Genomic DNA, 24,117 nt, shown 5'->3' with positions numbered 1-24,117 from the left:
CTCTCCTCTAAATTCTTGGCCCAGATTCCAGGCTGAGAAACTGGGTCCGCCCAGAAGCCTCCTTTTCCCCAGTCTTCCCACATTTGTGCCTCTGTGGAGCAGGGAACCTCTCTACATGACCGCTCTCCTTAACATGCATTAGGGAAGGGGACAAGTTTGGATAAATGACCTGACCAGACCAGGAGGTTTGGCCATCTGTCAAAATTCTGCTTAAGTGTTTTGTATTGCTCTGTTCAAAAGGAGCCTGATCCTCAGCCGAGACTGTGTAGCAGTCAACCTCCTTTTGGACATTATTTATTATTTATTAGCATTGCATCCAGCCTCTTCTCCAGGAGCTCAAGGCAGCTTACAAGGAAACCTCACTTCATTCTATTTATTTAACAAAATGCCTTCCTTCCTTTTCATGCAGTGCACACATACAATTCCCTGATGGCTCACAATACAATAAAAGCTGATACAATAATAATTAAAACAACCACAGTAAAATGAAAAGGTGAAGAAAACAGAAAAAAGCAACCAGGCACACACACACACGCACCAAACCCACAGAGGATGACATCCCTGGATAAGCATCTGGAAGAGCTCAGCTTTTGCTAATTTCTGGAAGGCCACCCTGGAGGGGGCTAATTTAGCTCCCAGGAGGAAGCTGTTCCAGAGGACAGGTGCCTTGACCAAGAAACCACGTCTGCTGGCCCCAGACCCCTCACCTCACCGAGCGAGGCACCACAAATGGTTTGTCCCAAGATAAATGTACTGGATGGGTCAATTTGGGTAGGGGAAGATGGTCCTGAGGGTACCAAGATGCCAAGCTGTAAAGCGCTTTATAGATTGAAGCCATTTTGAACTGCATCTGGAAACCTTCAAAGGTACTGCCTCCCTGTCAAGAGACAAAACCGAAGCCAACAACGAACCATGAAGAACAAACAGCGACAGTTTTGCTTGGGTTCACAGCAGGCCTAGGGTGGCAATGTACAATTGTGTATCATCTGTGCATTAATGATATTTCATCCCATACTGACAGACTACTTCTCCCAATAGCTTTCTGTAGATGTTAAAAGGGGGGGGGGAGGGGAGACTAAGCTCTGTGGCGCTCCACAAAAGATTGTCCACTGGGTTGAACTTTCCTCCCCCATGACCAAAGGCCAAAACTGTCCGCTAGGGAAAGCGCAGACCTAGTATAAAACGCAGTGCCTCTACTCTCTAACCCTCATGGTTGGTCTGGAGGAATACCTTGGTTGATGGTACTGAAGGTTGCTGAAAGGTCTACAAAGACCAGGACGGGTATAATACCCCTATCTGTTGTTGTTCAGTCGTTAAGTCGTGTCCGACTCTTCGTGACCCCATGAACCATATCGCGCCAGGCCTTCCTGTCCTTCACTGCCTCCCTGAGTTTGCTCAGTTTCATGCTCGTTGCTTCAGTGCCCCTATCTAGGTCACCGCAAATATCATCAAGCAGAGTGTCAGCCTTGCAAGGTAGTCCAGATGAACGAATTCCACTTTATTGTAAGGTTACAGTACAGAATCTTGCAAGTCTGAAAGTACAATTGTCCCCTGCTGCCTTTACAGCCCAAGAAACTAGGGAGGGTCCCTTCTGAGAGGTTTGCCTGCCCCCATTCCTTCTGCGGGCTCAGCTGCCTCTTTTCCAACCATTCCCTGGCTGTGGCTCTCCTCGTCTCCCAAGGTCATTCCCATATACCATTACACAGAGGGAGCAATGTCGTCTCCATCCCATGTCCAAGTCTAAACCATGATTGAAAGTGATCTAAATAATCTGCTTCTTCTTGAGAGCTCTGCAGCTGAATTCCCAAGACCCACTCAATAACTTTTCCCCCAAAAGGGGAGATTGGAGACTGAGTGACAGTTGTCAAGAACAGCCAGGTCCATGGAGGGCCTCTTAAGGAGGGGGCACTCCAAAGGTTCCTCCAAGACTGCTGGCATCAACCTCTCTTGAAGAAAGGTGTTTACCACTTCTTGGATCCAGCCAGTTGGGTCCCTGTAGCCCCATGGAGGAGCCAGGGGAAGAACTGTCTAGCCCACGGGAAGGAAGGATCATGCTAGAGACCTACAAAAGCAACCTTGAAGAATAGGTTGGGGTGAGAGAGAAAAATTGACCCAAAGCTACCCTGTAGACCTCTATAGCTAACTGAATCTGAGTTTCTCTTATTTTATCCTAATTCAGCACATTGACTGCTGCTCCACACTGACTGCTCCTGACTACTAGCTGACAGTCAGACTTCTCTTGGAGGGGGGTTCAATGTTCTTTCAGAAGAGTGCTAAACCTGTGTTCACCAGCAGCTGCCACCATGGATGTCAGAGCTAGGGTTAGGGAGAGTCAGGTCATGCAGGAATGGAGAGAAACCCCTCTTTTTCCATAGCTTCTTCAGACCCACCAGTGCTGCTCAGCTGCTGTTCAGGCAAATCCAGGTTTCGGAGCTAGAGGCAGGGGAGAGCCCACTTTAAAAGAACCAACTCTCCTGCTGCCTAATGCAGAATACGTCTAGTGGCTGGGCTGATCTTCTTCCCTTGAGGGGCCACCTGACTGAAGCCCATTCAATGGTATCCACAGTAAAATTCGAGTCAAGATACGGGAGGAAACATCAGTTTAACACCAGTACAGCCTCCGCCGTAGGCTTGGGACAAAACGAAGGCAACATCAGGGGAGGAAGGCAGGAAACTTGTACCATGCCAGGATTCAGTGCCCTCTGAAGGGGGAGGCCAGAAGGAGCTGTTCCTTGACAGTGGAGACAGCAAACTGAAAGGGATGCCAACATACTGTGGCACTCAGGATGGTTTAGGGTCTTTGTTAGGACACCGGGAGTGAAATCTGCCCAGGCTGCAAACATGGTCCTTCAGGGCAAGCCCATGGCCAACCACAGTTCAGAAAAGGCCCTCTTCTCCTCCCTCGTGTGGCTTGGCTTCAGGAAATCTGCAAAGGGAGCCCAGCTAGGAGCCCGGGGCCTCAACCTCCCCCGCCAAAAGGGAGCACTACTCACTCTGCAGGCAGTCCGCATTGAGCAGGTCTTGGCACTTTTCATGGCACTTGACCCCACATTCCGTGCAGCGCATCCCTTGGCGTGCAATGCCCCACAGGAGCCCCTCGCACTCGTAGCAGTAGGTGGGGGTTGTGGCGGTCCACACCTCAAACTTATGGGGAGTGGTGCAGGAGATAGGGTAGATTAAGGCTTGGAGGGTCTTCTTATACACGTGTGATTTCTGAAACAAAAAGATTTCTAAGAACCCCCTTTTCCTCAGGGAGAGGAGACAGACCCCCCAACCCTGGGGTTGTGCGATGCACCCAGAGCAGACCCCAGCCCTCTATTTGCAGGATGGGGGCGGCAGGAACACTGATGCTTCCTGTCAACCCCCCTGATCTCAAAGCAGAGGCTAGCCTGGGGGAGAGTAGCATACCTCCCCACTGCTGTTGCTCTTGGCAAGCCAAGCTGGGTACCTGACCTGACCTGACCTCCCTACCGGCACAGGAAAGTTCCCTTGGCAGACAATGTTGGGTAAGCGGTGGCCTCCCCACCCCCCATGGCCCCACAGCCCCAGAAGCAGGGCCTTTCCAAAGGCCAGGCGAGGAGTGGGCTCATGACTTTTAGCAAGCATCTCTCCTGAGCGCTGCATTCACGTGTAAACAAAGAGCCCCAACCCAACCGCCCCCACGCACCCCATTGTTCCTCTAACAACTTGCGGTGGGAGCACACGCAGTCTCTTTTGTGCTGCTGAAAGGCTCCCACCCTCGGCTCTTTTGATCTGTCAAGGGGGTAACAGCAGCCGCTCCCTCCAGTTGATGCGCCTTGGTGGTGGCATCAGGAGGATCTTCCCGTTCCAGCCGCTCAGCGCTTGGCACTCTCGTCTCCCCGGCCTGGTGCCCGAGCTACTCTCCAGCCTTACCAGCTCTTCATCCTTGAGGGACGTTCGGGTCGCCATTGCTGAGGTAATGCCTGCCTTCCGTGACTGCACCAGTGACTGGAAAAGGAATCACCCTCTGTTATTTGGGGCTTTGAAAGATATAGTTCTTCTGGCTGTGCATGGGGGGCTCCTGTGCATGGAAGACCCCCAGGAGGGAACCATCTAAGGAGCTGAACTCTCCTGCCATGCCTACCCCACCCAGGCAACTTCTAGGTGGCCCCTAAGGTATCAGCTCTTAGCTGCTGTCAAAGTTCTTCCATTTACTCTCTTCACAGAGAAGTCACCCAAAGGTCCAAGAGGACAACAGAAGATCTCAAGGATGGAGGAATTGAGTGGAGCTACTGATTCCAGCCTAGGCAGGCTCGAGTAAGAGATGCCTTCCCAGGCTATCCTTCTAGCGAAGGGCCTATAGCTAGGAAGCCTCCTTGATGCCACAGGAGAAGTAGTAGTTCTCTGCCCTGATGCTCTTGGCTGGACTGGCTATCTGCTGGGAGAGACCCACAATGCCGGGAGGGCCCCAGCAGCTCCGCATCCAGGTCCTCCTCCTCCTCCCTAGGACAGGTCCAGAAGAAACTAATGGGAAGGACATTCCCAGAAAGACTGGGCCAGAGGGGCCAAGCCCCATGGGCACAGGCCTCACTGGGGGCGGGCCCTTCCAAGGCACACGTGGGATGCTTTCAGCAGGCTGGGAGCCACTGAGGCCTGTCAGACAGGGCCACTGGTAGCAAGTCACTGATGGACCAGGGAGAAGAGGAAGGGCATAAGATGCTTCCACCGTTTCCTGAGCTGCAGAAAGAAGGGTGGGGAAAGGCGGTGGAGGGGGTCGCGGCAACAAATATTCTTTGAATGGAGCCTGGGAGTTGCTCTCCACTTACCATGGCCTGTGGGAGGGAAGTGTCAGCGTACAAGAGAAGCAGAACAAGTTAATGCCACCATTGCCCTCATGTAACGGACCCAACCCAATATGCCACCCAGCAAGCCATATGACCAAACCCCCGGGAACGGCAGCCACTCTGGCCGCCCCGCTCTCATCTTAGCCCCCAGAGGAGGATGGACTGAGGCATCCAGGCTCCCTCCACCTATTTGCTCTCCCATAGCTGGACCCCACTGGCTTCTTAATTCTACACCGGTAAACACAGAGGGAAGCCTCTTCCCCCGCCCCACACACATACCAAATGGCCCCCTCCCAATCCCATTTTCTCAATGTGTGGTTGTTTCTGGCCAACCGCCTCTTGTCCCAATCCTCTACCCCAACCTTTCTTTCTTCATTGGGAGAAGGGGCTGCAGTGAGGGGGAGAGGTATTGCTTAAGGCTCCACAACTAGATGGACAATTTCGCCCATCTTTTTAAAATTTTTTGTCAAGAGAACAGCTTTGACAAGTGCTCCGAGTTCTCACACTCCAAGGAACGTGCAGCAAGGGAAAATAAGTTACACAGGAGTAGCAGAGACATCCTGGGTGCCCCCGTGTGCCCCGCAACCTTGAGGAAAGTGGATGTTGCACAATCAGCAGGGCTGTGGAAATGTTCAGAAGGTGGTTTGCCTTTTCTTGGTGCTTGCCCCTTCTCTCCACTACTTGAGAGCAGGACGTGGGAGTTGGGGTGGGGACAGGAAGGCCCTGCCCCGAGGCCCTCCTGACCAGCGGAGAGTTCATCTGCTCTCTGGGAAGATGCTGCAGCATATGCCCAACTACGTAGCTGTAACGCATCACCCAAAGTTCAACTTTTGCACTTGAGAAGCAAGGTGATGCCCCCATATTGTCACCGAGGGAGGAGGTTGGGGAAGCCCTCTCACCAAATCACTGACGAGTGGAAGGGGCTTCTTCTGGCGCAGATCAGGCATGCTGTCGATGCCATAAAGGCCACCCGCTGGCCTAGAAATAACAAGCAGGGAGGGCATTAGGGCAGGCAAAGGCATTGCAGAAACCCAGCCAGGCTCTCCCAGGCAACAAAGTGAGTGGGGTGAACAGGGAGAGCTACTGTGGCATCCAGAAATGTCTCAAAGGCAAGAGAAGCTGGTGATACCACAAAGAACCTTCATGGGCTGGACCCAGAAAGGTTCGGGATGGCCTTCAACCTGCAACTCTAAGGTCCCCGGAACAAAGTCTGTTGCGCAGTTCTATCATAACCCACATCACTAAATCAAGCGTTGCTCTCCGCTTTCCTCAGAAGAGGCAGGGCAAGCAGTGATGGGAAGTGTCCAGATTGACCAGGGAGGAAAGCACTTGGGTGTCCATCAGCTACCTTTTCAAGAGTGAAATGCCAGCCTGGGTAAAGTCAGAGCCCTTCAGTGCTTCAGCTCAAGGGCCTTAAACCGGTTTGGAGCTTGGGACGCTTTGCCCCCAACAGGACAAACCCGCCCTCACTCCAAGCATCCCTGATGAAGGAGATGTCCACCATCAGCCGATATGGCAAATCGATTCAGTGGGATGGAACTTTAATCTGTGGGGGAGAAAACTGGAATCCAGGATTTACTCTCAAGGTACTTGCCATTTTTATACCCTCTTTCTCAACACAAAACAATTATTTTGCGGAAATCTTTCTACCAACTTGTTTGTTCTGCCCCAACCGCGATGCCATCACAAAGGTGACCGTCTCACTTCTCACCATTAACAACAAATTATTTATGAAGAAGTTAAAAAGGCACTGGCTCCAATAAAGACCCAGTTCTGCAACCATGCAGCTGGAATTCTGGCAGGTGCTTCATCGGACCCAGAATAAGTCTCTGCAGGCTCCCCTCACCACCTTGGGGGGGAGCCATCACTGACACTTTAAATATCCTTGGACCCTCAAGAACACGGAAGAATCTCTTATTTGCATTCCGCTGAAAGTTGGCCGCTCCCAGGAGAACCCCTTTCAGCTTTAATATCCTGTCGGGCTGAAGGAGAGGTGAGTGGATGGAGGCTGGGGCCCGGGGGGCCTGTGGTGAGGGCCAGGCTGGTTGTCCCTCTGAAGAGGCAGCTTGGAAAGAGCCCCCTTCCCCTCTCCCTATATGCCCTGCTCTGGGCCTCCCCCGCCCTGCCCCCTCCTTCCGGGGGCTTGCGATGCTTGCCGGGATCGGAGGGGGGCCCCTCCTGGAACTCTCCCTGCCTTCTGCCCAGGGGGCCCCGTGGAAGTCAGGAGGGGGCTGGCCAGGGACAGTCCCAGAACTCCATCCCAGGTGCCAGGAAGAGGGATGCCCTGGCAGCCAGATGCTCAAGGCCCCCCCCACATGGAGCTCGTTCGGCCTAGTCCCTTCTTCAGAGCCCAGACTGACGTGCAAAGCGAGTCGGTCAGTTTCAGTTCAGGAAGGAGCTGCTATGCCCCCTTATTCCCCGCCCCCCGCCCCCCCGCAACAGTTGTGCACAAGCAGCAGCAGCAGCAGAAGAGAATTCAAATGTTGCAGATCAAAGCCATATGGCTCTATTCAAGTATACTAACACACCGAAAATCAAACAGCACGTAAAAGGGAGCCTCTCCGCCTTTCTCCTGGCAGGCCGCCAAGTCACGCTGGAAAGAAGGGGAGTGGGAGTGCTTGGCTGAGGGGGAGCCCAGCTTCGAAAGCTCCCAGGGCTTGGAATCAGGAGCAGCAGTGCTGGGAGGGAGGGGGGGGGAGGAAAGGTGCCCCCCCGGAAAGAGCAGCTCCAGGGGCAGAAAGAGCCCATGCTGGCTCAGCCAGGTTGCCCCCCACGGTTAAGGGAATGGGCACAGCTGGCATTCAGTGCACTCGGCCAATGTGCACGGAGACAATCTCTTTGGGTCTTGATCTTTTCAGTCCTGACATCTTCCGGGACTGATCCCCTCCTGATTTCTCCTATGGGGAAGGAGCTCTGGTGCAGAAAGAGGGTCACAGGGACAGCAGCCCCACCAGCCCCTGTTTGCAAGCCATGACCGTGTGCTGGAAAGGAGCTCGGGAGCGAACTGGGAGCTCGTGAGCAGCCCCTGAGGATGGTAGGAGATTGTTCTCCTACAGCAGAGAAGTCTGGTAGCCTCTTTTTCAGAATAATGCATTCTTTGAAAGGCATAAACGTTTTGATTCAAAAAGGTATTGTCAGACTCCTCCCAGTTTCTGGCTACCCAAACTAACTCAGCTCTCCCAGTACAGAGAGGAAGAAGCAGGGAAAAAATCTGGCACTGAAACCCGGAGAGCATCCCCTCAGGTCAGTGGAGAAGCCGCCCCAGGGAAGGTGGGGCCCAAGGGAGCCAAGGCTCAGCTGCCGGCAGAGGGGCAGCTGGGCTCCCTGTGGGCATGCATGCCTTCAGTGGCCCCTCAGATCGGCCTCCACTGGGGCCTGTCTGGAAGCAGACTTGCCTGCATCCCTGGGGGAATCTGGGATCCCCATAACGTATGTTCGCGTATGTGCCAGTCTTCCTTCTGGCTCCCCTCCCCACGCAGAGAGAGAGAGAGAGAGAGAGCGCGAGAGCGCACGCGCTGCTGGGGGATTGGGCAAGCCCAAAGGCTACTCACCCTTCTTTGAACCACGGTGACTTTGAGGGATCTCCATCATCCTGATCCTTGAATGATGGGAGAGAGAGAAAACGACAGAATTATTTTCTAGCCAGCAAATCTAACAGTCAAGAAGGACATTCATGCACAAAAATACACGTAAGTGCTCCATGGCCAGAGATGGACAGGTTGTGGGAAACACTGGTGTGGACATAAGGGAGGCTCAAAGAGCCTGTTCAGCGCAACTTTGTTGGGGGGGGAGACTTCTTCTTAAATTTCAGCCTGCCAAGTGCAAGTCTTTCACCCAAGTTCATAAGACCTATGTGGAGACACCCACGCACGCCAACTGACCCCATCTTTCCAAAGCCCCAGGGGCACTTGGGGGAGATGCCAGAATTGCTTCTCCAACTGCACCTGCAGCTCCAGCGGCACCTGCAAGCATCGTCCAGAAGGGCTGTGGGGCCCTTGGGGCAGAGGCATAGATGAGCACGGAGGTGCCAGGCCAATTTCCAGAGAGCACCCAAGATGAGGAGTGGCAGCACCTGGGAGTCCAGGTCTCAGCAGACCCGCAAACAGCCTGAGCTCCCGGGGCTTTGGGTGGCAGTCAATGGCTGGGCGACTCCAGAAGTAGGTCGCCACAGGAGGTCACTGGGGCAAGCGTCCAGAGCAGCCCCCGCACAGTCACTCCAGAGCAGGAGAGCTCCTCTGCAGGATCATCTAAGTAAGAGGAATGCCACAAACAGGACCCACCCCGTCCTGGCACAGAAACCCTTACAGCTGACGGTAAAGATGGATCTCCCCAAGTCCGCCCTTTCAAGCATGGGAAGCAACCACCTCTACAGGTTCGTAGCTGGCTCTGTGCTGGGCTGAGATGAGGGGAATTGCTCTCTAGCCCCTAGAGAAGAACAGGTTGAGGAGGGATCCTCCTCTTCCTCCCCCAATTCCCTCACCGACCAAGAAGAGGTTCAGGGATTGGGGGCCACTGCTGGAGCACCTGGGCTACTCCCTATGCAGGCAGGCCAAGCAGCATTTGTCTCCCTAGAGAAGGAATTGTCCCTGGCCCTCCAGGATCTATGGGCTGCTGCTGCTGCTGCTGCTGCTGCTGCTGCTGCAGAACAGCTGGCTGTGAAGCAATTGGAAAAACGGACAAAGAAACCTTTCCCCAGCGTGAGACCCACCACGCCCACACAGACAGCTCACGAAAGTTCCAGAAATAATGACCACGCACCACCTCTCTCCTTGCTATCTTGGAACTGTTTTGGATTTTGTATAACGACCTCCCCATTGCTTCTACAAGCAAATCTCAGAGGCAATAAAAACAGAACGGCCATCTAGCCACCCAAAACCGGTTCTTCCCTTTGGTGGAGAGGCACCCAACATCTCGATCATTGGACCCCCCGCCCCAATTTGGCCTCCGGCCATCTAGTCCACCACTCACTGCAGTTTCGCTTGACTTCTGCTTTCTGCTGGACACAGTCTGAGCTCCTGCCAAGATCGACATCCGAAAGAGCAAACAATCTTGATTGCTTCCTTGCACTTGGCATGACCCGCAATAATCCAATTTGCAGTAAATTACCCCAGCCCTCCTTTTTTCAAGAACATGGATCCTGCCAATTGGGGAGCCCCTCTCCCCCCCACCAGATGACCAGCTTCCAGACACCTTTCTCCCGTTTTGTGTCCAGCCTGAAAGAGATTCCAGGAAAACACGAGGATTTGTAGCTCTCGTTGCTTTGTAACGTTTTAGCTGCCAGCACTAACGCCACCCTTCGACTGAGGGGCTCCCACCCTCTCCAAAGACAGGAGAGGGGAAAGACCCTTCAGGGAACGGTTCTCTACCACTCACAGCACAAGGCCCAAAACGTCCATCGCCAACATATCTTAGTTTGGCTGGCACTGCCCACTGCAGTGCTGCATATTGAATAACATAAATTCAACCCCTGGTGTGCCTTTAGCCTTCAGGAAAGAAAGGAATAATGGAGGCAGCGGTAAGCTGAAGCGGCTGATATTTTTTCCCAGTTCCGAACAGAAAGCTGCTGCTTTGTGGCTCTGCTGGACAGATTATCCAGTGTGTTCTCCCTGACTTACAGTATCTGCCACCTGCAAATGGGCGTATCCTGCAACTCACATCTCCTGGAAAAAATGGGGTCAGAGGGCCTAAGGAGCACCCAATCTTACACCAACTCGTTTTCTGATGCTGGAAAGAAAGAAATCCTCCACCCCTGGGGCAAAGGGTTCATGGAACCCCTCTTTTTCATCCTCTCGAAAAGAACCAGCACCGTTCTTTAGCTCATCTGGCAAACAGCAAGAATTAACACAAAGAAGAAAGTACTGTGCTCCAAGATATATTATGTTTATGTTTTTTTCTTTATATTTATTTAAAAGAGTATTTTGCCATCATTCGAGGAGATGCCTTCCAGGATGGGGCAGAGAAGCATGCATAAAGGTAATCCACGCCTCTGCAGGGCCCTGGTAAGCAACCAGGCTCTGTCCGGCCTTTCTGCATCGTGCAGCACACTCGTCCTCTTTGGAAACCGGGGTGGAATTTTGCACAGGTGATCTGCAGCCTCAGCCAGGAATCAGTGCCAGACACGGGCCAGCTCCCTAAAGGCCACAGGCACCGAACAGTCTCTTCTCTGTTTATACCCCAGATCAGCCATGCCTCCAGAAGCTGGCACATGCCAAACCCTCCCCAAAGGGGAGGGAAAAAAAACACATCAAGCCTCAGCCAAAGCAACCAAGGGACAACTCAACAGGACATGCAAAAACAACACACGCCAGTGTCAGTCAGAAACACACAAGTTACAAAGGACAGTCAATAACCTGAAGTTCTCCTCTACTTCTTTCTGCAAAGGAGGGAAAAAAAGCAGAGAGGAAAGGAGAGTAATATGGTTAGTAGAACATATAACAGTTATGGACCAAGCTTGGAGAGTGGAGCAAACTTGCACAATGACATTGCCCCAAATCCCACAGAAGTCAACCCAGAACCACTTCAAGAGCCTCCCTGGGTGTAGAGGATAAGCCTTGTACAGATGCAAGGAGTGGGAAGGTTGGGAAGTGGGTAACTGAGATGCTGGGTCATGTTTTCAAAACAAATGTTGTTTTCCTTTCAGTAAAGACGTACCTTATTATTACTTTGCATTAGTGAGCAAAAAACAGTTTTACAGTTTGATATGGACAAGTAAGACCAAAGCCTTTTCCTAAAAGAGCGAGGCCATCTCATCCACCTCCTGATGCAGAACCAGAAATCTCAGTCAAGCTCTGACCCAGGGGCAAGTCACCCCCTCGCCCTGGATCCCACCAATAACTGCAGGATGGAGAAGCCCTGAGCAACGCTGAGAGATTGGGGCTTCTCACAGCCTGGAATTAAAGTGTCCAGGGAGGCGGTGGGACCACAGGAAGGACACTGGTTCAATGTTGAGACCATAACTAACAGAAAGGCCAAAGATCTCTCTGCGTTATGCCTTAACGTAAGACACTCCCCAACCCCACATTCTGGAAGGCTCTGAAAATGTTTGATGTCAGTGAGCCTTTGGGTCATGGTTTGACGGCAGGTGATGAGTTGGGAGCAGGATGTTTTGCTAGTGTTATGTTTTACTGGGTCTTTCTGTTCATGTTGCTGCTCTTTGTTGTGCACAGCTCAGAATCAGTTTTCACATACTGATTGATTTGATTTTGGTGCCACCCGACTCCAGACTGGCTCTGGGTGGCTTTATCGTAAAATAAAGAATGAAAGAGACATAAAAGTTAGAAGCTTTAAGAAGGAACTTTGATAAATTCCTTTCTAAACAGTAACAATTCCATGCAAAACTCCTTTGTTTTACTTGCAGAGATCCTGGCCTTCAAACAAAGGTAGCTTGCAGAAATAAAGCTTTTGGAAAAGAGCATCTTCAAGGGAAAATGTGGCCCTTCATCATGTCCAGGAAAAGCCTTTTCTACTTGTTCTGGCCACGGCCCCTTCAAGGAACCTGCCCACCCCCCCTCTCCTTCCCAAACTACACCAGGCACCGGGCAGCCAATCACAGCTCCTCCCCTGATCTGCACCAGGGCCATGACCATCAAGTCCATGGGGTGCCCAAACCCGCTGGGGCGCTGCTAAGATGACTGAACACATGAGATACCTTTTCACAGCCCGAGAGCAAAATTTGAAATGGTTGAAAAAAGGGTTCTGCATGGAAAATAATTTTCATCCATCATAGCAAATGGGAGGATAAACCCTGAGTGTGGCGGTCTGTTTCTAAACATCTGCAGGATGTGTTTGGCCTGAAACAAGGTTAAGAGGGAATGGCAATTATTCCAAGAAAGACAAGCAGCCGTCATTTCAGAAGATTCTGAAATTCACATGAAGCGGCAACAGAAGAGACAAGCTGGGCAGGGTTGCCCAGAGGAAACAGAAATCTCTTGGTGACTACAAAAGGACAATTTCTCAGCAAACATCTGAAGGCTCTTAATCCACAAAAGTAGGGCAATCGAGCTCTCTATGTTTTGGAGAAAAGTCCATCGTGTTCTGTGCCTGCATTTTCCCTCCCCCTGCACCTGTTCTTTACTGGCTAACCCCTTTCTCCCCAGTGCAGAATTTCCTATTTTCCTGGGTTCCAGATGTGTCATGGTAGAACTTCCATCATTCCCCGCCAGCAACTAAAACCCAACTACCTAAAGGCACCAAGTCCAGAAACCAGTCTGAATCAAGACACACAAAAACCCTAGACCAGGGCTGGCACTGGATGGAATGAATTGGTGGAGAAATCAGTCCTTCTTCTGCTTGTTCTCTACAAGGATGCCAAGGATGATCCAAAAAACGTGCTGGGCTAAAACGCGCAAATCACAGTTTCTTTGTCACTTCTAGTCAATCTTCAGCATATTAGGAAAATGAACAGGCAGCTAGAAGCTCTCCGACATCAAACATGTATCAAACGTTTCCAAGGGCTTCTGAGATGGCCTGAGAATGCAAGGTCAGAGAGTCTGGCAAGAAAAATTGGCCACTATTTACCTATCAGCCACTCTGAGTGAGATGAAGGGTTTGTTTTGTTTTTTAGCAGTTAAGGCATGATAACATCTACCTACATCAAAAGATGTGGGATATGCTCCAGCCTTCATGGGAACAGATTTCTCCCTTTCAAAATGTGAATTTGATGAACGAATGAATGAATGAATGAATGAATGAATGAATGAATGAATGAATGAATGAATGAATGAATAACATTATGCTGTCTCCTAGCCACAGAATGACTGGGGAAACACGTGCCTCGATCAGAAAACTCAGCTGCTGAGGCTAAATCCCCAGCCTGGGTCAATGGCTCACACGCCATGGCTGCTTGTTACCAAGGAAAAGCCTTTAGGTGGCCTCTAACTCTGGCACGTATTTTAAGGACCCCAGACTCAGGCAGAACTTGGAAAGCCCTGCCATGCTTCCCCACTTGCCTTGGCTCGGGCAGGGCAGGGCAGGGCAGGGCAGGGCAGGGCAGGGCAGGGCAGGGCAGGGCAGGGCAGGGCAGGGCTGAAGGCTGTCTTGGGGCACAGCATGCAGGGCAAGAGATCCTGACCCTCCTGCCCTTGAAACCCTCTGCCAGTGGTAGCACAGCAGACCTTCCCGGCGCCAGGGGGCCTGCCTCGAAAGAACCAGGCAGGGAAGAGCCTGCCTACACTTGGGGACCGGGCAAGATTCCTCCAGCGAACCTCCCAGGCCCAGCACAGCCTTTCCCTGAAATCTTGAGGAAACTGCTTACAGAGTGGAAACCAAACCAGAGGTGGGACAGCTTTGCCGGATCCTTTCCGGGGCCCTTTCGTGCCACCCTGGCAGCCAGAGACTCCGTTCTTCGTTATGGAAACGAGGGACCGTGGGGTGCTTGGGACACCCACATCTTCCTCCCTTACAAGGAAGGCATCCACAGCAGGAAGCCAGGGCAGTCAGGCCTCTGGGGCGTAGGCCATGCCAGCCTAGTGAAGGAGCGAGCAGCCATCAAGGGGGACGCAGCTCAGCTCCTCCTGGCCACGTGGCTTAACCTCCCCGTCTCCACCTGTCTGGAGCCATAGCTGGTGGCTCTTCCAAGGCCAAGCCAGGCACCTCGTTCCACCTCTCCATCTACACCCTTCATCCTTGCCAAAGCCGAGAAAGGAATGCAGTCAAAATCTCAGGCACCCCCAGTCCTTTGCATGCTGCTATTACTGTAACCCTTCTCCCTCCAAATCCCTTGGTCAAGCTCTGGCAGAGACCCAGCCACATCAATTTGGGCTTGGACAGGACCGTGTTTTATATGGGTCCTTGAGGGACAAGTTGGCAGGGAAAGGAAAGGAAGCTGTTAGTTGAATGTGCCTGGGACGAGTATTTCAGGCATCCCAAAGGGATTCCCAACCAGCCGAGTTCAGCTCCTCTTGCCAATATTTCACTCTTTCAAATAATTTTGGGGACTGTAATTGGGCGGGTGGAGAGGATCACAGACACGCTTTCTCATCCCACTCTGGACAGGCCAAGAGCCAGAGAAAAAGGCCAGCCATGAAACAGCAACTTTCTTGGTGAGACCGGTCTGGTCTGACACTCGCTCTACAAGATGGGTTTTTGCATTAGTCTAAAAAGTTGCTTTTGTGCTTGTGGGCAACTCTTCAGCTTCTGCTTTCTCCTACCAAACTTCAAGACCCCTCTCCTAGCCGCTACTGCTGCCTGGAGCAGAAGCTGAACACTGTGGCAAGAGGAGGAAAGCATTCACAAGGGAATCTCAAAGGGGCTGAATACCTGCAGGAACCTCCTCGGCAGAAGTCCAGCTTGCCTCCTGGGCCAGCTCCTTCAAAACCCTTCGACGCATTTGTCTTTTTTCCCTTAAGACGTTTTTGAAGTTGTTGATGCATTTGTTCAAGTAAATGGTCTCTGCACACACCTTCTCAAGGCTCACGGGTCTGTGCCCACTGGGCTCCGCTGGGGCAGAATTAGGGTCTTGCTCAGCGGTGAAGTGCTGATCCACACAACTCCCAGAATCTGCAGCAGGAACAGGAGCCTCATCGGCAGAGAGGGAAGCACTCTGGAGGGTCCTCTGCGGGAGGCCCACACTGTCGCTGCTCACGGCAGTATTAGCTTGGCTCTCAGAAGACAGGCTAGGGGGGCTTTCGGCAAAGGTTTCCATACTGGTGTGCGCATCTGATACCGGCTCACTTGACACAGGGAAGCTGTTGTCACTTCCAAGGACAACTTCAGAGTCACCTGTCTCCAATTTGTGGAAGACCACATGCAGGGCAGACCTAAAGTGACTGAGTGCTTTCCCCAGTTTATTGGTATAGAACCTCATGTCCACAAGGTCAATGTTATCCCGAGAATGCTCAAGAAAGTACTGGGAATTTTCCAAGACATCTCTGAAGACCTGATCGGTAGGATCTTGCTCATTCAGGTCAATCTCAATCATGTCCTTGAGGGTTTCGCTGCTCCCAGGTAACTTGTGCATGGCTCCATCACAGCCTGGCATGATCACCCCCACGGGAGGTGCCTCCTCCTTGAGATTTACTTGCTCGGGACTGAGAAACTCAAGAGTGGTAACGTCACAGTCAGTTTCACTTTCCCCTGGAGTCAGTCCTCCTGCTTTGCCCTCGTCTATGGGAGAGGAGAAGGAGGTGTCCTGGGCCGCTTTCTCAGCATCTAAGCCGCACCCTCTTCCTTCATCTGGAGGAGGCTCCATGCCTCTGAGATTTAAGAATTCTCCTAAAGGCCAGGACTTCCCAACATGGTTTTTTGATACAGAGACTTCCAGCAGCTTGTGGGGTGCTTCTGAGACACAGAGGGAAGAGTGGTTTTTGGGTAAAGTCTGCTCATTACTGCTGATGATTTGTACAACTCTTCCCACCTTTTCCTCAAGTTCAGAAATTAAGTTGCTCTTCTTAGCTAAAGTGGATTTTTGTTGCAAGCTAGCGCTCTCGCCTACGAGCTGATTCTCTTGGCTTCGCTTTTCATGCTGAGCCTGGCAAGAGTCCTTTTGGAGCTGTCCGTCTTCATCCCTTCTTCCTCCTTCTCCCTGAGGGTTTGGAAAATCCCAGTGGTGTGGTATCAGGCCAGATGATGGCAACACACCCAGCTGTCCACCAAGACTCATTTGGCCATTCTGCTCAGCAATGGTTATTCCTGCATTTTGCAAGAGGATGGACTTCTGGAGAATGAAGTCTCGGTGTTCAGCAGTAGCAAGTTTCACAACAGCAGGGCGAGGTGTGAGTGGAAGTCCTGTTGATGCTCCAAATCTGTAAGCCTCCTTGATGTTCTTGCTGCGCTGAATGCCATTGAAACAATGATACTCTGACAGAAAGCTACAGACAATCTCCTTTGTGTTCTCCCCCTCCTGCTCAGGGATGCCATAAAAATACAATACTGGCTCCTTGGAAGGGGCTCCAACAAAGGGCTCTGTGCCTCTTGGCATCCTAGATGTTTTGCTGGTGGTTCCACCACTGCCCTGCAGGCTCTCTATCTCGCTCAAGACAGAGTCAACACAACTGGACACTTCCTCCACAGACCCTTTGATCAAGGTGAGATGTTGCTGAAGTTCTGCAATCTCTGTCTGAATGCGGCTTATTCCTTGCAGCTCTTTCACAATGTAATCAATGACGTCAGCAGAACGGTCTCTGGGCCTGGCAGGATAGGAAGGCTTACTTAGGAGAACAGGCTCCTCGGCAGCTTGCCTCCAACCGGTGCCAATCCTTGGCACTGTAGAGCTCTTGCACTGCTCCCCGGGGTCCTCTGAGGCCAGGGGGTTGGGCTCCCTCCTCTGAACAGATGGGTGTGATACCTTGGCAGACCCATCCCAGGTCAGCTGGGCTTCCTCAGCCTCCCTGGACCCACAGTTCTTCTCCTGACTGGCAGAAAAATCCATGCTTGGGGCATCCCCCTGGAGCTCGCAGGCAAATGGGGCTGCTTCTGTTTCCATTAAGGGAAGCAAGGGGTGCTGCTTCTGGCTCAGGGAGAGCTCCGGGGGAGTGGCTGGGAGAAGCTTCTTCATCTCCTCCTCCCCAAAGAGCTGGCGTACCAGCTTCTGGGGCAGCTGCCCCGCTAGGAAGGGTTTCACAGCAGAGTTTTTCAACACAAAAGCAATTCTCTCTTCTGCCCCTTGGATGCCCCTGCTAATGGGCATAATCAAAGGCCAGCCTGGTACTCTCTCTCTCTTTCATAATGTTACAAGGCAGCCAAGGGCTGAGTCCCTCCCTGCCTGTGCAGGCAGTACTCTTGGGCAGGCCTCCACATGTCCCAGAACGCTGCTGTCAAGAAAAGGGACAGAAACGTTGGATGCTGGTCAGGGAAGAGAAGGTGCGCACGCGTGCGCGCACGTGCACACACACACACACACCACAGGTGCACCCAATAGCTTTGGCCATGGAATCAACCAAATTGCACCCATGTAGTCAAACAAATCTTGTTTCGCAAGCATCCTGGAATAAAAGTGCTGTTTGCTTTCACTGAATGCTTGTCCTGCAATAAGTAAGGGGTGGTAAAACTTCCTTTGCCTATCTCTAAAGGAACATTATCCTTTTCACTACCAAGGCTGGGGTTTGGGTCTCAAAACTGAACTCTAAGCACTAGTTTTGTCTATGTTTATCCCTCTCAGATACCCTATTCTGACCATTATCAGTTAGAAGGTTTTTTCGAGTGTTGCCATTTTGCCTTCAAATATGGTGGCTGTAAGAGGCTCTACCTGCACTCCAAGTCCTCAGGAGAGCCACCAGTTTCACCATTCAGAAGGACTCCTCTTCATCCTTTCAGGTCACTTGCTAACCTACAAAACCACTTAATCCTCCTTGCTTGCCAAATGAAGTCCATGCACATCAGTCAAGTGCATTCTCTTCCATTTCAGACCCTCTCCTCCATCTTCCCCCTCCCCTCCCCTCCCCTCCCCTTGTTTCCCCCAACTCAAATATGAAATGGAGCTCCTAAGGACAAGGATCTAGTGATGAGCACAAATGGGGGCATCACATAAGCCCTAAGATAGACATTTTTGCTGTATCAATTCCTGTTGGTGCAGAAATAGGTAAGTTCTAATCTGGATGTTCTGTACAACCCTAACCCAATCCTGCACTATATACGCACAAATATATATGGATATGGATATATGTATATTTATTTGAGTTGCCTTTCAAACAACACAGACTTTGTAAGTTCAGATGATTTCCAACTGGAAACTCAAAACATTCAAACTTCAAAGAGCAAATGTAAGGGAATTTTGGCTGTTAGGCTCTAGAAGGACCTGAGAAGCAGGTCTCTTACTGTAGCATTTTAAAAGTGGAAGAGGGAGTCTCCTGGTCGCATGTCCTTCTGTGTTTCTTCTCAAGAACAAGCTCCTTGACTGATGAACTGATTAACATGTACAGTATGCCACCTCAATCACCAAAATAACTCAAGGCGGCTCACTTCCTAGGGTTCACAACAACAAAATGAAGATAGCAAAAGAAAATGAAAGCCACAGAAACAGTAATGCATACAGGGCATTGTGGTACTAGTAAGACATTAGTACCTATAATAATACAGTAGAATAGTAATGCTACGTATTCTTATGACAGTAAGACATGGAGTACCTTGATCTATGCCCAGAAATTAATTTTTATTTATTTAAATAATTTACATGGCCACACATCTCACAACAGTGACTCTGGGTGGCATACAAAGACTAAAAACCCAACAACTGAAAACAATAACCCATGATACCCAAGGTAAATGACACCTGTGCAGTTATAAGACCACATCGACAACAACAGGACCAGCCTAACTAACTCCTAGCCCAAAACCAGGGGCAACAGCAGGACCTCAGAGGCTTATGAAAGGCTAACAGGGTCAGGCATCTGTATCTTGGGGGGGGGGGGTGCTGCTCCACAGGGCAGGTGCTGCCACAAGAAGGCATGGCTCCTAGGTCCCACAAGATGACACTGTTTAATAGAGGGGACCCAGCGTGTGCCCTCCCGGCTAGACCTGTTGGGGTGAGCAGGAACAATGGGAGAGAGGCGGTTCCACCAATAGCTTGGCCCTATGCCATGCAGGGCTTTATAGATGACAACCAACAGCTTGACTCGTATCTGGAAGCCTACTGGGAGCCAGTGCAGTTTGCAGAGCAGTGGTGTTATATGGCTGTAGCGAGAGGTGCCAAAAAGTGCCCATGCCACTGCATTCTGGGCGAGCTGTAGCTTCTGACTGCTCTTCAAGGGCAGCCCCACGTACAGCATGTTACAGTAATCAAAACGGAAGGTGACTAAGACATGAGTCACCATGAGCAAGACAACTGCTAGCGTGCGCAACTGATAGAAGATGAGTATCACCTAGTCAACAAAACACATATTCTATACATGAATTTGGTCATTGCCTTTTGTGTTAGCTTGAGCTTTTGAACATTCCAGATTGCAATTAGAGGACATTAAACTGGTCAACAGTAGCCACCTGATTTTCTCAAACCAATACCATGCCAAAAGAACCCCTAAACCGTCAGTCTGCTTCTTTGGAGAGATCTTCAGATCTTTGTTAGGACTGAACTTTAACACACGTGCATATATTCACACACTATGTCCAGGGAACAACTGACTCCTGGACACCAGTTGAGAAACAGAGCCAAATGGGATCAACTTAACGACAAGAGCCTGTGTGATCTCCTCCCAAAACTTTCCTATTCATCTGAAAAACAGAAGGGCCAAATAGATTTACAAGGAGCTCATCTTCACCACCTTTGGGGAACAGTCACCCTGACAGAACTGGGAGTTATCCCAAATCCGTGACTGGCCAAAGCAGCAGGGTGGGGCTTTCCCCCACCCTCATCTAGGCAGGTTCCAAAGTGACCCCCAGACCATTTCTGCCCCAAATCTCCGCCTGAAACCAGACCAGAAAGCATCCAACCCTTTTCCTCCAAGGAAGCCGGGGCCTAAGCTGACCCCAGCCCAGCACACATTGCTTTATCCAAACTGGCAGCTGCTCCACAGGTGAGCTGATCCTCCAGCCTGAAGGTCACACTATTTTCTGACCAGGCAAGCCCCACAAGGCCGTTTCTTGTCCACAGCAAGGCACTGCACAAGTGTGTCCTCAAGCGGTATGAGGCACCGCATCCTGGAAGGTTTTTCAGGCAAACATCGATTCCATGGAAGGATGTGAAGGCAGGCCCTGGATGCTCAGAGGCACCATGAGAATCAAGCAGACCTTTACCTACATGCACCGTTACTGTAGAGCATCCCCAGTGTGCCGAGGCCAGCCTTCTGGCCACCGGGGTTTACAATCAACAGCCAAATGGGAGGGTAACAGAGAAAGGGAAGCAGCAAGCAGTACAGTGGGAAGATTACGGAGGATTTCAATAACATGCATTTAGGCCTGGAGAACGTTTCCAAGATTTCTTTATCCATTTGCCACGAGTTCTGTGCTGCAGTCCAATTGATTCTTGGAACCAAGAGGCCAGGCCTGCTAGCGCTTGTCTCTGAAACCCACCCACCCTTCATTCCCCAAAGGGCACCTGGCCCCCCATCTCTAGTCTGTTGTGGTCTGTTTGCTGTATCTTGGAGCCGGGTGTCGCTCAGAGCCACCTTTTCCTGGAGCAGCATACAGTAGATGTGTCAGTAAATAAAATAAAAAATAGGCTCCAAGTGAGACAAAGTCTTTTCAGGGATGGGGCCCACACCGTCAGGGTCTTTGTCCAGGCCTCTTCACACTTTCTGCTGCTGCCTGAATGTCCTGTGGCACCCTTGGCCATTACAGGCGTGGTGGGAGATTCTGCACCCTTCTTCTGTAACTCTAACGGGGCTCTGTTTCCCTCACCAGGTGAGTAGCACTTCTTCACCCCAAGCCTCTGCGGGAATGCCAGGGGCCACGCTCCTACAGGGGGGCTGGGAGATGGGGACGGGCCCAGAAAGCACTACATAATATTAAGTAGAGCTAATAGCTAATTCTCCAGTCAGGTCGTCATCCATTTTTTTCTTTGACCAAATTACAAACTGCAATTTGGCAAAAAAACCGTGGAAGTTTTCGGGGCCCTCTGTGGGCTGCATGTGGCCTTCGGGTGCAGCCCCGAGCCAGACCCACCGCTGCCTCCTTGGCTCAGCAAGTGACGCCCTTGTTTCCTTCTCGGCTTTCAGCTCCTGCTGGGATTCTGCCAGAAATTCCCAAGCTGCCAAAGAACTTGTAGTAGACGAGGAAGAATATAACATGTTTGCAGATGAAGCTTCATGTTTTACAGATAAGCCGAAACATCCATCCCTATTAATACTTCATTTATCCAAGAGTTTCACTGATGCATTGGAATAAATCTTATTTGACGCCACCGGCCTTCGTAATCATTCTGCCATGCTTAAGCCCTGGGCTTCAGACTGTTCGGATTCTTTCTGTTTGCTTGCTTGGTTATCATAGTATAACCATTTCTAGAAAGCTTTCTCTACCAATATATCTGAACTTGTTTCAACGTGATGTACCCAAGGAACAATATCTAGGCAGATGGTTTAGGGTTCTCTGGAGTGTGAGGGAACGTAAATGTGATAAGGATGGATTTTAATTCCAAGGGAATTTATATTTTTAAATGTCATCTTCTTTTTACTCCTTCACATTATTTTAAGCAAATCTATGTGCCCCTAAGTCGTTTTCTTTGGCAGGGTCATCCTCTGTGAGCCATAAATGATGGCTGCCTGCAGGGAAAGCTAGACTTCATTTTTCACACTTCAGAACTATTACCGGGCACTTATTTCATCTTTGGTTACTAGGTGGAATAATTTCAGAGTTCTGCTCTTCTTTGGACTCAACTGAAAAGTTATTGTTTGAGAACCTGCTTGGCAGAAATCAGGGTGGTTTATCAAGATCTTTTTTTTAACCACGTTTAGTTGACCAAGGAATGTGGTGGGCATCAGTAAGGTCTCCCATGAGATCCTAATAAAAAAAGATAACGAAACGTGGGCTAGATGCTAGGTAGCAATTAGTACAGAACAGGCTACAGAATGGAACTCAACAAGAGCATGTCAATAACTCTGCATTAAGCCAAAGGGGAACACTGGGTGGTGTTCGGCAGGGCTCCATTTTGGGCTCTGTGTGGCCCACAGACTGATAAATGACTTTGATGAGGGAGCAGAAAATATGGTTAGCAAATTTGTGAAAGACTCAATGATGGGAAAAGGTGAAAACACTATTCAGGACAATCCTGACAGGCTGGAACAGTGGGCAGAAAACAGCAAGATGAATTTCAACAGAGATAAATACAAAGTCCTTAGGTAGGAAAAATCAAAGTATAGAATGGGGGAGACCACTTTAGTCAGCAGTACATATGAAAAGGATCTGGCTGTCTTGGTGGATGAAATGCTGAATGTGAGTCAACAGTATTAGCAAAAAATCCTTGAATGCATCAACAGAAGTGACCGAAGTATATTGTCAAAATCAAGAGAAGTCACCATTTCTCTCTAGTCTGCACTGATCAGGCGACAACAGAATACTGTGTTCAGTTTTGGGCATCACATTTCAAGAAGGAAATTAAGAAGCTGGAAGGTGTTCAGAGGAGGGCAAGATGAAAAGGGACCTGAATGGAAAAATTTATGAGAAAAGGTTGGAGGCACTTAGTTTGTTTCGCTTGGAGAAGAGAAGACTGTGCGAAGCTGTGATAGCTGTCTACAAGAATCTGAAGGGCTGTCATGTAGAAAACAGCAGAATTGTTCAGAGTAATTCCAGAAAACAAGGAATAAGGGGTTTAAATGATAAGAAAGCAGATTTCAGTTGAACATCCTAACATTAAGAGCTGTTCAACAATGGACCAGACTGCCTTGGAAGGCAGCAAACCCTTTTTCGCTGAAGATGTTCAAACAAGTCCACACAGCCACTTATTGGGCACGCAGTGTGTGGGTACGTGTCAGAACCCGTCTCCTGGCTGTGTTGATAGCTGTTTGGATGATGCTTGGCTGCCATGCGTTCTGGTTTTATATTCTATATTCCATCTATGTCGTCCATTTTATTGTTAGCCACCAAGATGTATGTCAGATGGGCAGCTATATAAATTGAGATGATGATGATGATGATGATGATGATGATGATGATGATGATGATGTTGATGATGATGTCATGACCAGGGTTGGACTAGATGGTCTCTTCTTGGCTTTATCCTGAGTATTTGGAATTTATCGAGAATTGTGGAACCTTACTATTTTTGCATGAGAAGGGGTGGCCAATTCAATGACATGATTTGCAGCATCAGGAGATTACTAATCTGCATTTGTCAACACATACATTAGGATTTTTGATTTGCTTTCAACAGATGAATTAGGAAGAAGACCTTCAAGTAATCCAGTCATATTTTCTGCATTTTTGTTCATTATACAAATGTCCGGGCTTCTTTATCATTTTCTATCATATGGTAGTTACCACTGTCGTATTGGACTGTTGTCAGCTTTACAGCCTGCTTTTCCTTTGGTTGATAGGATGTGCTTAAAGGTTGGAGCAAAATCTTACTTGAAATGCTTTTCCAGAGTGGGAGGGAGCTTTCTTTGAAACAGAAAGTGCTGTTCCTTCATGCCCCTGGACTGTGCAGAACATGCCAGGAGCGAGCTGCTCTCCCTAAGGCAGAAAGCCTGGCCCACAATCTCTCTCGTGATGGAGGGGGACAAGCACCCAGTTCTACTTCTGCCCTTTCAGCCAAGAGCAACGCATTTCCAGTGGCTCAAGTGTTATCCGTTTCTAAGGGGCTGGCGCTGCGTTGGAGATGCAAAGCAGCTGACCTGGCTCGGCCCAGCAGGAAACACAGGCACGGGGCTGCCCCGCGAAGAGGTGTGGGGTCAGGCAGGCCTTCTGATGTGGCTCAAGTCCGCCCTCAGAGACCAGCAGCTCCAGCACA

At 50.4% G+C, this 24,117-nt stretch overlaps 1 protein-coding gene across 5 annotated transcripts in view; it reads right to left on the bottom strand.

The window, feature by feature from the left end:
* Nucleotides 1-24,117, bottom strand: part of LOC103065994 (protein unc-13 homolog B) — a 169,828-nt gene that overhangs the window by 56,700 nt on the left and 89,011 nt on the right. For all 5 annotated transcript variants that reach the window (XM_088152678.1, XM_088152682.1, XM_088152679.1 and 2 more), the window contains 4 exons: nucleotides 8,357-8,403; nucleotides 5,705-5,783; nucleotides 3,895-3,969; nucleotides 2,994-3,213 (listed from right to left, as the gene is read on the bottom strand). In XM_088152678.1, the coding sequence (XP_088008804.1) occupies nucleotides 2,994-3,213; nucleotides 3,895-3,969; nucleotides 5,705-5,783; nucleotides 8,357-8,403 (421 nt within the window). The remainder of the gene's footprint in view (nucleotides 1-2,993; nucleotides 3,214-3,894; nucleotides 3,970-5,704; nucleotides 5,784-8,356; nucleotides 8,404-24,117) is intronic.

Source organism: Python bivittatus, unplaced genomic scaffold (genome assembly GCF_059951505.1).
Source record: "Python bivittatus isolate LINGU-HERP-01145 unplaced genomic scaffold, Pbiv_v1 ctg000570_np1212, whole genome shotgun sequence".
In the NCBI taxonomy this organism is placed as follows: Eukaryota; Metazoa; Chordata; class Lepidosauria; order Squamata; family Pythonidae; genus Python; species Python bivittatus.
Note: the sequence above shows the minus strand (reverse complement) of the source record. Positions and strands in the feature narration are given on the sequence as shown.